Below are 14,974 nucleotides of genomic sequence, written 5' to 3' on the forward strand. Positions count from 1 at the left end.
TTTTTTAGACTATTTTCGTATCACAAACAGTACTGTATTTGTAAATCTGGTATGTCATAAATGTATAGATGTAGCAGTACTGTCAATCTGTATGTCGTGTATGTCATATATGTTATGATGAATTGAAAATGGGGGACCCTGATGTAAACAAGACGAAAGTCTTTCTCTGGTCTGCATCCCCTTAACAATTGTATGTATTGAGCTGTACTGTACCCATTATGCAATCTGTTAATAAAGTTTTCAATCAATCAATCAAGTTAAAAAATAAAAAATAAAAAATTGCATGCAGGTTAGCCTGTGTTGGATTAGGCTATTCCCTGATACAAGACGTCTGACCGTCTGTGGTCAAATAAATAATCTAAAAGACACGAGACAGTCTTAGTGTAGACAGACTATACCCATGCTTAATATGCCTATGCCTTATTGGGGAAAAACGTCTAAAATAGAGTGTTTAGTTTGGTTGTCATTCCTGTGTTTAGACGCATCATCAGGAGACCAATCTCTCTGTATGGTTGATGTGACCTGTCTGCCGTTACATCTGTGATTGTTCTCCACAGTTGATGACTATTCTAAACACAGGAATGACAACAAAACGTATGAATGAATGAATGAATGAATGATTGAATGAATGAATGAATGAATGAATGAATGAATGAATGAATGAATGAATGAAAACTTTATTTAACAGATTGCAGAATGGATACAATACAGTACGGCTCAATACACACAATTGTTAAGGGGATGCAGACCAGAGAAAGACGTTTGTCTTGTTTACATCAGGGTCACATTTTCAATTCATAGTGATATTTATGACATACATAACATACATGACATCATGACATTTATGGCATAGGGACATACATGACATACAGGTATACTCTGTTATCCAGGACCATGAGACCAGTCCATGACATCTTCCCTGCACCGGTGTTGTGCACCGGCTACGGTACACCGAACCACAGGAGCAGCACCCGACCTCAAATAGTGTTAAATAAAACAAATAAATAAAAAAGTGCAATACAAGTGGAGGAGGCCCCAAAAAGGAACAGTGAAATAGAAGTGGTGTCGCGCGCATGCAGCAGGAGCGGCGGGCTCGAGCCCCCGGTGAGAACAAGTGCAGCAGCAGGTTAACTGTGTGTGTGTCGTGTGACTGTTGTTGTTGTTGACATGCAGTTGCACTTGTTGCATTCAATGGCGACCGAACAGGATTACTACAACAAGTTAGGCACTTTGTGTGTAAACAGTCAAACGAACCGGCCGTGACGGTATATTATACCTGCCGTTGTTCTTCCTTTTCTCGCCGTGGTGGTTCTCTCCTCCGATCCCACCAGCTCTCTCGGGACGTCGCTCTTGTCTGTCTGACTGTCTGTCACACAGGGACGACCTCGGTTATCCGCCGCGCGAGACCCCGGCGTGACGTCAGGGAGAGAGGGAGAGAGAGAGAGAGAGAGAGAGAGAGAGAGAGAGAGAGAGAGAGAGAGAGAGAGAGAGAGAGAGAGAGAGAGAGAGAGAGAGAGAGAGAGAGAGAGAGAGAGACAGACAGACAGACAGACAGACGCGGGAGGGGGGGGGGGGTTAAAGGGGGATTTTCATTAACACCGAATTATTTAAAGCGGCAGTCGTCGCAGAGTCTTCGAGGAGAAACGAACACATTGTTTGTTAATATAAAGTGTTGAATAGCTCCACATTCAGCCATCACTGATATAGTGTTTGGTCATCAGTAACATGGGTCTCCCAGTCCCTCTGCTCTGCAGTAAACACAAAATGCATTTTCTGGTGTGGTATCCCTTCCCACTTTATCCAACGACGAGAACCCTCGATATTTCTTGACTTATTTCAAGAAATTGCCCAATTTGCTCACTGCCTGTTAGATTACTTGTTTCAATGACACATTTGCTTAAAACTAGTTTTTATTTCTTATTTTTGACAGACCATCCATTTTGCAGTGTGGAGTTCTGTCTCCTGACTGTGTAAAGTGGGAACGGAAATACCAGACAATTTATTTTGTGTTTACTGCAGAGCGGAGGGACTGGGAGACCCATGTTACTAACCTGACCCTCTTTATCAGTGATGATGGCTGAGTGTAGAGCTATTCTTTTAACACGTAGAACACTTTTAACAAACACAAAAATACCACAAACAGCACCTTTAATGCAGGAATTTTTTTCGATTGGCATTGCAGCCACAGAGGACAGCCATGGTTACACTGGGGAAAAACAGCAACGTTGTATTTTCGAATGATTACGTTTGCATGTCCAAGTTAAAAGGAAACGCCGTTTTGGCAGGAAAAACGCGTTTTCCTAGCGACAACGCTCAAAGGGTGTTTTCGTTTTGAAAACTCGCAGACAACAGTGCCATGTAATTTGCGCAGATCAGATACGGAGCCGTTCATGCCCAATGCCCATGCGCAGTAGAGACCAACGCCAAATTCTCCCCTGGCTGGACCTCGACTCCGTCCATTAGTCCAAACATCAGAACTATTTCTGGGAGTCACTTGCAATATCGCGCTATAATTAATATAATTTGCTGTCTCCCGACACCAACCGGCCATATGGGGAGGCTATACAGGATATCAGCTGCGTCCTCCTCAGATTGCTTATTCATGTGTAACACGCACGGTTATTTCCAGTGTTTACAGCAGAGCTGTCCCAAGTAGCTGCGGCTACCAACGTGTTGTCAAGTTATTGTTATAAGGAGCCCAGTCCAAAACTACAACAGTCTGCATACCCTTAACAATTGTGTGTACTGAGCCGTATTGTATTGTACCCATTCTGCAATCTGTTAAATAAAGTTTTCATCCATTCCTACTAGCGTTAACGTTACTACATTAATAGCCTCGATGCTAACTATATACATACAAATGAGAGGCAGAACACACAGTGAATGTATCCGTTTTTAGTTTATTGCACTTTTATTGCACTTTGTTTCTTGCTGAAAAATCAATGCTACGTTGGCTAAATGGCTCACGCGAGGTATTTAAAGATGGTGGACTGTTGTTTTTTAGCAGGAAGTGTAGTGGCACGTTCAACCTTTCTGATTGGTTGAAAATGGCCTTCATGTTTGAACTACATCGCCACCTACTGCTTTGGCATTGTACTACATGTATATACATCACTCGGTGCTCAGGAGACAAAACGACGTCTAACTTGCCTGCCATTATGTAGCGTTCTGAAAAACTAAACTGAAACGAATCGTTCTGGCCCTAATGTAACCGCAGCCTCAGGCTATACAACTGTCAGTGTCGGTGAACAATCAAAGTGTTATTGACTAGCCTCATTTTCTTTCCAAGGCCATTTTGCATGGGTGCTGTCAGCAAGTCCACAAGCCATGTATAAATGCAGGGATGGATGTAGAATAAACACATTTCCTTATCCCTTTTGCCGAGTGAGTGTGTGATTGGCAGCTCTGTTGAAAATGCTATTTCATGTTAAAAAAAAAAGAAGGGGAAAAAAGCCATTTTGTGTTTGCCATGTGAACTAATGAGATAAGAGCATCGCATTAGATTCCCCAGTCAGCTCATACACTTGGAGTCCAGAAGTATCAGTCAAAGGCTTTTAGATCAAACATTAAAGCCCTCATCTGTCATACATCACATGCTTCCAAGGAAGGCCCTGAGAAATCATTAAGCCAGACGAACATTATATAAACAAGTAGAGTAGAAGATGACTGACCTGCATATCGCTGCTGGCGGGACAAAACCTCGTAAATCCAAAAACCCAACTTTTCAGCAGATGAAAAAAACGAACACAGATTTGAGGGCGAATAGAGTTACGAGGTTTAGACAGATGATTGGTTTAATGCTTTCCCATTGTGTAGACTTTGTAAAACCACACACACATGGAGGATGATCTACTGAGTTGATAAAAAAGAAAAAAAAATGTTGTTACAAGGTTTTGTCCCGCCAGCAGCGATATAATCCTTTTTACATATCTGTAGATATTATATCTATATCTGTACATATCCCTTAAACCAGACCTGGGCATTGTACGGCCCGCAGGCCGGATACGGCCCGCGGGATGATTCTGACCGGCCCGTGAAAGATTACATGATAATAATATATATATATATTTTTTTTTTTTACTTTTTTTTTTTTCATGTCAACGTTCACACGCACAATATACGCTTACCTAGGATTTGACTTGATTCAACAACAAAGCAGTCGGGGCAAGCCGAAAACGGTCGAAAGTGTGGTTATTTGAAGTTTGGATTTTTTTTCCACAACTGAGGTAGGTAGATTACATTTTTATAGACTAAAGTACAGAAAAAAGGTACCGTTGGGTACCGGTATCGATTCACAGGTACCGGTACTGTATCGGTTCAAATGTGAACGGTACCCATCCCTACTGAACACACAACTGCAGGGCAAGGGCATTTTTGCTCATGAAATGCATAGCCATGTGAAAGCCTTCATGACAAAGTTGCAATTAATTTCAAGGCAACTAGGCAGCAACAATCTCAAACACATGAAAACCCTGAAAGAAGTCAAACCATCAGCTGATCACCGGCACAGGTACTCATCCATGTTGGGAGCACTGCATGATGAATTTTCAAGGCGTTTTCAAGATTTCAAAAAGGTTGAGGATGAAATGCAGCTGGTTTCCTCTCCCTTTACCTGCAGTGTTGATAGTTGTTCAGCTTGAACTCATTGACCTGCAGTCTGATTCACTACTGAAAGAGCACTTTAAGTCAGCATCACTGCTAGAGTTCTACTCTGCTCTCAAGGAGGAGAACTTTCCAAACATGAGGAGACATGCTCAGAAGATGTTGGTTCTCTTTGGATCCACCTACATATGTGAACAGACATTCTCAGTCATGACGTTTACCAAGTCCAGGTACAGATCCTCTCTCACTGATGAACATCTGGCAGCTGTGCTTCGCATCTCCACCTCAGACATGCAACCTGACTTTGATGGACTTGTTAAAGCTCAACAGAGACTGGATTTCTCACACTGAATGAAAAAAAAGAACTGAAGAACACTAAAATGTGGAAATATAACAAGTGAAATGGGACACTTGATATTTCTTTTTCTTTTTTTTGCACAGTTCTGAAAACATTAAATGTTTAACACTATGATCGCCGCGGACGAGTTTTCACGTCATTCCGAGCCATGCTCATTCTGCCGAAGACGCCGTAACTCGTCTTTGATGTCAATATTTCAAAAATCTGTCATCGAAATCATATTTCCTTTCCGGAGCCCTGAGACACACTGCTGATCTCCTCTCAACTCTCTAGCGGTTCAAGAGCGCCATCTGGTGGCCGATCGGCAGATCGCCAACCGGATATTAACCTTTGAACCGGTAGTACTCATCCATATGTGGTCCGGCCACTTGCTATAGCTCCCGCGACTCCATCTTGAAACACTGGATAATAGATCGCTCGCCCTAACTCAATAAACAACGTTATTTGGACGTTTCAAGTTTCAAGTTTCTTTAATAGTTGTCATACAGAAGTACAGAATACTTTCATACAAAATGCTTCTTACTGTTACGCTCCAGAGACTGTGCTAGACAAGATAGTATCAAATAACATAGTATAGCATGTAATTTAGAAGAAGAAAATGAGGTCACAGTGTTCGGTATAGACATATGTACAATGTTCTGAGTTACCATATAATATACAATACTATGCAGTGTACTAATGTACAGTACTATATAGTGCAAAGCAGAAATGGGATGAGGTACAATTTAGGTACAATTTACAGTAAGGTGTACGAGTTGTAGTGCAATCCTTCATCAATAAATATAAAGTGTGGGGAGTGGGTGCTACAGTGTGTTTGTTTAAAGTGGGTGTGTGCTATAAAGTGTGTGGAGTGGGTGCTACAGTGTGTTTGTTTAAAGTGAGTGTGTGCGTGTGGATGTGTGTGCTATGTGCGTTTGGTGGTTGTTGTTGTGTAGTGTTCATTGTTCGTTTAGCAGCCTGATGGCCTGGGGATAGAAGCTTCTTCTGAGTCTTTCTGTGCTCGCCTTGAGACTCCGGTATCGCTTGCCTGACCGCAGCAGTTCAAAGAGGCAGTTGTTCGGGTGACTGGAGTCTTTAATGATTCTCTTAGCCTTGCCCTTGCATATAAACGTATATACTATTATACAACCTGGAAATGGATCGGGCATTTCTACATCCCATAATAGAAAAAAATCTGTTCCACGCTCATCTGCCAGCGGCGCGAGGAAGCCACGGTAAGATTCAGCGTTATTTTCTAACGTATTCTATACTAACTGATCTGATGAACATATGACCCACTCTGGATGAATCATCTAACGCTGCCCACGGAATTATAAACGATCCCCCGCCCATCCGGTCAACATCAGATGATGTGTAGAAACGTCTAGAAGTACGTCCAGTTGAAACTTTTTATCTCGCACAGATTCCTACCAAACTGTATTTGATCATCAATATAATGCATTTAGGGCTATAAATCACGTTCTGAAGAAAGCTGCAGAAAACGATAAAAACATACTTATACTTTAGACCATATTTTAGTATGAATATGTGAATGAAAAAGTTTAATGTTGCTACACCCTGAACAATACATATAGGACATTGAATGGGCCATAATAATGGCAATTTAGCAATAGAATTTAAAAAGTTATAGCCCTGCAAAGAAGGGGAACTTCTCCATAGACAAATAGAGCTGGCGAGGGATGGTAAATTATGAATTTAACCCATGGCGATTAAAGTGTTAATATAGGCATGTAAAGTAAAAAAGGCTACAAAACTGGGACACTTTTCTTTACACAGTTCAGTGACATGTCTTGTTTATTTTTGCTATAAGATGATGTGATGTCTTTAGAAAGCTAAGACAATCCTTGTTTCAATAGTATATGAAACTCAAAATGCCCTTTGTTATTAATGTTTCACATTTTGTTTATCATTTTGGAAATAAATTCTATTTGAATAAATGATATTTTTGAAAGCTAACCTCACCTTTTAATTGCCAAATAATAACATACACTTTTACCAGAGGTCAAAACAATGCCATTTACTGCTTTTTATATAGAAATAAAATGTATATTATGCATAATTGAGTTTGGAATTTTGGCCCGGCCCTCCAACATATTTTCAGTTGCTCATTCGGCCCCCTGGGAAAAATAATTGCCCACCCCTGCCTTACACCCTTACTAGTTATGCTGCTGGCCAGTATGACTGTCTTATACCATATAGTGTCTTTATACCTGGCTGTATCACACCTCTCTCACGGACCAACTCAACTCATTCTACGCACGGTTCGGTGCAAACAGTGGCGACGCTAGCTCACCGGCTAACGACGTCACTGACGCACCGGCCGTGGAGGGGGGGGACGACATCCGTGCGGGGGGGGGGGGGGTGGGCACTCTCTCATTGACGGAACACAGTGTGAGAAGAGCATTTATGCGGGTGAGCACACGGAAAGAAGCTGGCCCAGATGGGATAACAGGACGGATACTTAAGTCCTGTGCTAACCAGCTAGCCCCAGTGTTCACCACCTTATTCAATCTATCCCTGTTACGATTGGGTGGCGAGGGGAGGTGAGGAGAACCCAAATGCAGGATAACGATAACGAGAGAGAGGAGGCAGAGACGGCAGAGTAACGTATAGTGAAGGACTTTTACAGAGCAGTGGATAAACAAAAGCATGTTACAGAGAATAAACAAAAACAAACTGTAAAACACGGAAAACAAACCTCAGCTGAGCTGGAAAACAGGACTAGGATAGACAGGAACGAACTCACTCGGAAATACAGGGTAACGGCAGACAGGGAGCTTCACAAATGGTAAACAGAGACACGACAGGATACCAGGGTAGAACGGAGACAATGACGCCACAAGGAACTCAGAAACAAGCAGGTATAAAAACTACCCTTGATTGAAATGACCAACAGCTGGCGAGCCCAGGCAATAATACAAAAATATCTGAAACACACTAGGAAAACACCAACCTAGACACAAAAGGCATAATCATAATACAACAACCAGACAGGAGGACGACATCAAACAAAGGAAGGAAGAGCCAAAGACAACATGCACAAGGACATAACATTTATGATATTTAGCCATAAATATATAATAGCGTGCACAATCTGAAGGTGCCCACCAGAGGGCAGCAGAAGGCCACTGTTCACATTGTTCCAACTGTCCCAGACAGCACCCTGTCTGGGATCATGACAGTATCCCCCCCCCCCCGAATGGGCGGCTTCCAGATGCCCGATAATATCGTCCGGGAACGGGCGAGGCGGGAGGCCGAGACCCCGGAACGAACTGAGGGCGAGGACCCGGAGGACTGGGGCCGGGAGCCAGAGAAAATAACCCAGGAGGGGCATAGCAGCAGGGAGACTGGGGAACCGGACCAAAGGGTGGCCCGGAGAAAGGTGAACGGGGCACAGAGCCAGAGGGCCCGAAGACGGGGGCAGAGGCCCGGTGAGGGGGGCTGGACTCTGGGACAGAGGCCCGACGAGGGGGGGGGTGGGGACGGGAACTGTGGCTCGGTGAGAGGGGGTGGGGACGGGAACAGAGGGCCGGTCAGGGGACCTGGAGCAAAGGGGTGAGGGTAACAGACCCGGAGCCGGACCCCAGACGGGAGACCCTCCAGGCGCAGGACTCGGGACCGGACCAGGGGAACCGGAACAAAGGTGCGAAAGCGACAACCCCGGAGTCGGATGCCGGACGGGGGACCCTCCAGGCGCAGGACTCGAGACCGGACCAGGGGAGCCGGAACCGAGGTGTGAAGGCGACGACCCCGGAGTAGGACCCCGGATGGGGACCACTCCAGGTGCAGACCTCGGAACTGGGCGCAGGACCCCGGACGGGGGTTTCTTCCGGCGTAGACCTCGATGCGGACCCCGACGTATACCACGGCGCAGACCACGGCGCAGGCCACGGCGTAGGGCTGGACCAGACGGGGAGCCAGGACCAGTCGAGGAGCCAGTACCAGACGGGGAACCAGGACCAGTCGAGGAGCCAGGACCAGTCGAGAAGCCAGGGCCAGTCGAAGAGCCGGAACCGGGCATTGCAGCCAGACCAGGTGTAGAGGCTGGGCTGGACGTGGAGACCGGACCGGACTTAGCGGTGAGATGTGGCATAAGAGCCGGAGAAGGAACAGTGACAGCCGGGGCTACACTAGCAGGAACCAGGCTGGCAGTGAAGGCTAGGTTAGCTGTCTGTGCAGTGCTAGGTGCCGGAACTGTGCTAACTGCAAGAGCTACACTAGCCGGGGCTAAGGAAGTAGCTACCGGAACTACACTAGTGGCAGGGGCCAAACTAGCTGTAGGGGCGATGCTAGCTGTCTGGGTTGTGCTAGCTGTGGGGCCGATGTTAGTCGAATTTCTGCTAGCTGCAGGGGCTATGCTAGCCGGAGCTAAGGGAGTAGCTACCGGGGCTACACTAGTGGCAGGGGCCAAACTAGCTGTAGGGGCGACGCTAGCTGTCTGGGTTGTGCTAGCTGCGGGGCCCATGTTAATTGAATTTCTGCTAGCTGCAGAGGCTATGCTAGCCGGAGCTAAGGGAGTAGCTACCGGGGCTTCACTAGTGGCAGGGACCACACTAGCAGTAGGAGCTACGCTAGCTGTCTGAGTTGTGCCAGTCTTCTTAGACTTGCTAGCCTTCTGTGACTTGCTAGCCGCAAGTGCTACGCTGGCTATAGGACCTGAACCAGCAATAGGGGAAGCTAGGGGGATAACTGCTGGAGCTACGCTGGTGATAGGGTCCTGGTTAGCTGCAGAGGCTAAGCTAGCTGTCGGGGATAAACTAGCAGCTCCTGTCATCATAGCCTTCTTAGACTTGCTAGCTTTCTGAGGCTTGCTAGCTATACCTGCTACGCTAGCCATAGGAACAGTACTAGCAATAAGAGCCTTACTAGTAGTAGAGGGTAGAGCAGGAAAAAACCTCTCCATGAGGCCAAAACCCTCATCCGCGGCTCCTGGTCCGGACACTCATCCGCGACGGATTGGATCAGCTTCAGTAGGAAGACCCATTTAGCAGGGGTGTAGGTTGCAAGATCCCCATGCACCATGCCAACTACAATGCCCAATGTCTCATGCACTCTGTCCGCTGGGTTCTTGGTTGGTGGCGTCATTCTGTTACGATTGGGTGGCGAGGGGAGGTGAGGAGAACCCAAATGCAGGATAACGATAACGAGAGAGAGGAGGCAGAGACGGCAGAGTAACGTATAGTGAAGGACTTTTACTGAGCAGTGGTTAACAAAAGCATGTTACAAAGAATAAACAAAAGCGAACTGTAAAACACGGAAAACAAACCTCAGCTGAGCTGGAAAACAGGACTAGGATAGACAGGAACGAACTCACGGGGAAATACAAGGTAACGGCAGACAGGGAGCTTCACAAATGGTAAACAGAGACACGACAGGATACCGGGGTAGAACGGAGACAATGACGCCACAAGGAACTCAGAAACAAGCAGGTATAAATACTACCCTTGATTGAAATGACCAACAGCTGGCGAGCCCAGGCAATAATACAAAAATATCTGAAACACACTAGGAAAACACCAACCTAGACACAAAAGGCATAATCATAATACAACAACCAGACAGGAGGACGACATCAAACAAAGGAAGGGAGAGCCAAAGACAACATGCACAAGGACATAACATGAACATGTCATATATGTCCTGATGAATTGAAAATGGGGGACCCTGATGTAAACAAGACGAAAGTCTTTCTCTGGTCTGCATCCCCTTAACAATTGTGTGTATTGAGCTGTACTGTATTGTACCCATTCTGCAATCTGTTAATAAAGTTTTCAATCAATCAATCAATCAATGATATTTAGCCATAAATATATAATAGCGTGCACAATCTGAAGGTGCCCACCAGAGGGCAGCAGAAGGCCACTGTTCACATTATTCCAACTGTCCCTGGCTAAGTCCGTGGTCCCTGCCTGCTTCAAGGTGTCCACTATAATCCCGGTACCAAAAAAATCCTCCCCAGCAGGTCTTAATGACTACAGACCGGTGGCACTCACCTCTGTGGTCATGAAATGTTTTGACTCCATAGTGAAGTTTGCGGACGACACAGTGGTGGTGGGGCTGATCTCTGACAACGACGAGAAGGCCTACCGGGAGGAGGTTGATGTACTGGCACGCTGGTGTCAGGACAACAGCCTGCTCCTGAACATTGGTAAAACCAAGGAGCTGATCGTGGATTTTAGGAGAACACAGCAGGGGACACACACACCACTGTGGATAAACGGGGCTACCATGGACAGGGTGAGCAGCTTTAAGTACCTGGGGGTCCACATCTCAGAGGACCTGACATAGACAACACACATAGACTCAGTCGTAAAAAAGGCAAAGCAGCGCCTCTACCACCTGAGACAGTTAAGGAAGTTCAGAGTATCGGGGAAGATACTCCAGTCCTTCTACTCCGGAGCTGTAGAGAGCATCTTCACTGGAAACATCACTGCCTGGCATGGAAACAGCAAGGCACAGGACAAGAAGGCCCTACAAAGAGTGGTGCGCTCAGCTGAGCGTACTACGGGTATTGCACTACCACCCCTGCAGGTCTTATATAACAAGAGGTGCAAATCCAGAGCCTGCAGAATAATGAAAGACCCTCACCACCCCAACAATAGCCTGTTCAAGCTGCTGTGGTCAGGCAAACGCCTGCACACACCAGCAACTAGGACAGAGAGACTTCGGCTCAGCTTCTTCCCCCAGGCCATCAGAGTCTTGAACACTGAACTCTCCACACACAAGCACACATTACATTACATTTTACATTTAGTCATTTAGCTGACGCTTTTATCCAAAGCGACTTACAAGTTCTGTACGACAAGCCATCAGGAAGGGCACAACTCTATCAGCTGAGCAACAATGTTCATCAAAGTGTTGAGTGCTACAGTGTAGGTTAGTTTATTAGGACAAGTGCATGACAGTACGGTTAGTTAGGGTTAGATTTTTCTTTTTTTTTTTTTTTTAATTCAGATAATGGTTGAAGAAGTGCGTCTTTAGTCGACGGCGAAAGATTGGACGTGATTCGGCTGTCCTAACTGGGGTGGGTAGTTCATTCCACCATTGTGGGGCAAGGACTGAGAATAGGCGACTTCTCTTTGATGACCCTCCCGGAGCTTGGATAGGAGTAGGTCTGAGGCGGCCAGAAGATGCAGAGCGTAGGGGTCTTGAGGGTGTGTAGTTAGAGACCATTGACCGGAGGTAGGCGGGAGCGGTTCCCTTTGCCGCACGGTATGCTAGGTCGAGGGCCTTGAAGCGGATTCGTGCAGCAATGGGGAGCCAGTGCAGGTCCCTAAGAAGTGGGGTGACATGGGCCGACTTCGGTAGGTTTGAGATCAGGCGGGCCGCTGCGTTCTGAATGAGTTGAAGAGGCTTAGTGGCAGTGGCCGGGAGGCCAGCGAGCAGTGCATTGCAGTAGTCGAGGCGGGAGATGACTGTTGATTGGACGAGGAGTTGGGTGGCTTCTTTTGTCAGGAAGGGGCGGATCCTTCTGACGTTGCTCAGGAGGAATCGGCAGGTTCTGGTCGTCGCTGCGATGTGAGCAGAGAAGTTCAACTGGTCGTCGAGGACAACACCAAGGTTCTTGGCGGTCGGGGACGCAGTCACAGCTGCCTTCTCGACTGTGATTGAAAGGTCGGTTAGGGGGGAGGATTTGGCCGGCAGGTGGAGCAATTCTGTTTTGCTTAGGTTCAGTTTGAGGTGGTTGGACGTCATCCAGGCGGAGATGTCGGACAGACAGGCCGAGATCCGCTCAGAGACGTGGATATCTGAGGGAGGGAAGGAGAGGAAGAGTTGAGTATCGTCGGCATAACAATGGTAGGAGAAGCCATGAGACGTGATAATGTTACCCAGTGATTTAGTGTAGAGGTAGAAGAGAAGGGGTCCTAAAACCGAGCCCTGGGGGACACCCGTCCGCAGGGGGCGGGTGGCCGACAGGGTCCCTCTCCATGACACTTGGTAGGAGCGGTCATTGAGGTATGATGACAGCCATGTCAGCGCAGAGCCAGCCACTCCCATTCCTGCGAGGGCCGCAAGGAGGATCTGGTGGTTGACTGTGTCGAAGGCTGCAGATAGATCTAGGAGAATCAGGACAGAGGAGAGGCCTTTCGCTTTTGCTAAGTGAAGTGCCTCTGTGACCGCAATGAGGGCTGTCTCTGTGGAGTGACCAGTCCTGAAGCCTGACTGATTAGGGTCTAGGAGGTCATTCTGTAAGAGATAAGCAGTAAGCACATGAGCACACACACAACACACATACTGTATACGCTCATCTCACACACTAACAGACACTTTAGCACGAACACACACACACGCTGCACACGCACACACTCAACGGTCACTTTACACAATGAAAAGGTCACTAAAAAAAATTAAAAATAAAAAAAATAACAGGAGCGGTTCTTGTATAGTAAATAGATGGATATAGCAAGATAGCATAAGGATATATAGTATAACTGTATATTGTATAGTATTGTATAGTAGTGTACATAAGACCCAGTGCCTCATCCGTAGCTATCACTGTATTGCACTATCGCAGGACCTTAGCATGTCTTTACCATGCTTTTTGTAAACTTTATGTACATTATACCTGTTATGTCTCATTCTATGTCTTATTCTTATTTTTATTACTTGTATTATTGCACAATCGCTGCAGGCATGACCACCCGCATTTCACTGTATGCTTGTATGCCGTGACAAATAAAACTCTTGACTTGATCATTTAATACTACAACTCTGTACATACATCGGATTAGCACTATTACTTAGTAGTACTAATTCATATATTTTATACCCAGTTTAATCACTTGTACATTGTATATTACTATTGCACGTTACTGTTACATTTGCACTCTGGTTGGATGCCAAACCTATTTTCATTGTACTGTACTTGTGCTGTATAATGACAATACATTTTAATCAAATCTAATCTCAGTAGTACTAATTTATATATTTTATATTCAGTTTAATCTCCTGTACATTGTATATTATTATCACACGTTATACTGTTTAGGTTAGGTTTACTTTATTTGATCAAGGGGGACAGCGTACATTAATAAAACATTTTACAAATGTAAATGCACCCAATTTTTGCCAAAAGGCTAATTTCCATTGGCAGTCCCCCTGCCAGAAGTTACAGGCTAAAATCCTGTGTGAAAAAGGGTTAGCAATAAAAACAGAATAAAATCAAGATAAATAACATTAGAATAAAAACACAACAAAAGCACATAGACATACAATAGGGATACAGGTCACAATACAGTCATGGACACAAGGACAGAGCACATCATGACATATTAAAAGACCCAGACATAGAAAAACGCACCATATCCACACACACACACATACACACACAGACACCTCAGTGTTGACAATGCTGGTTTTCAATGAGCCATTCCCTAACCCTGCACTTGAATGAATGATATGATGTGGACACTCTAATTGTTTGAGGTATTGAGTTCCATTGGTGGGATGCTCTATATGAAAAGACGGCCTGGCCAAATAAACTTTTTTTGAAAGGGATTGTACAGTCCCCCCTTGCCGCACCTCTAGTGTTCCTGGTTGAGGCAGACTTGAGGTTGATGAAACCGGACAAAGGAGGAGGAGCCAATCCACACTTTATTTTAAAAACTAGACAGACGTTTTGATAAAGAGTCAGGTTTTCCCAACTGAGTAGATTATATTTTTTTAGAATGTGACAGTGATGGTACCTGAATGGTTTCTTGTCTAGAATTTGTATTGCTTGTTTGTATAGTGATTGAAGTGGTTTCAGAATGGTGGAATGTGAATTGGACCAGGTTATCAAACAGTATGTGATGTGGGAAAGAACCATTGAATGAAGATATAGCTTTGCTGCCTCGGTTGAAAGGAAGTTTCTTATGTACCTGAAGTTTGATAAGCTGAACTTTACCTTATTGCAGACTTTTTTTATGTGATTTTTGAAGCTAAGGTTTGGGTCTATGTGTACTCCTAAGTACTTGTATTCTGATACTACCTGTAATTTCTGACCGGAGATGAAGATATCCTGCTCTGCAACTT

General features: G+C 45.4%; 1 protein-coding gene across 1 annotated transcript in view; it reads right to left on the reverse strand.

Moving 5' to 3' along the window:
• Positions 1-8,092: 8,092 nt before the first annotated feature.
• Positions 8,093-14,974, reverse strand: part of opn4a (opsin 4a (melanopsin)) — a gene marked incomplete at both ends in the record, with an annotated part of 308,754 nt that continues 301,872 nt past the window's right edge. Inside the window, 2 exons of the mRNA XM_084321904.1 lie at positions 8,093-8,254; positions 8,531-8,860. Of these exons, the coding sequence (XP_084178030.1) occupies positions 8,093-8,254; positions 8,531-8,860 (492 nt within the window). The remainder of the gene's footprint in view (positions 8,255-8,530; positions 8,861-14,974) is intronic.

Source organism: Notolepis coatsorum (genome assembly GCF_963971535.1).
Source record: "Notolepis coatsorum genome assembly, chromosome: 9".
Classification (NCBI taxonomy): Eukaryota; Metazoa; Chordata; class Actinopteri; order Aulopiformes; family Paralepididae; genus Notolepis; species Notolepis coatsorum.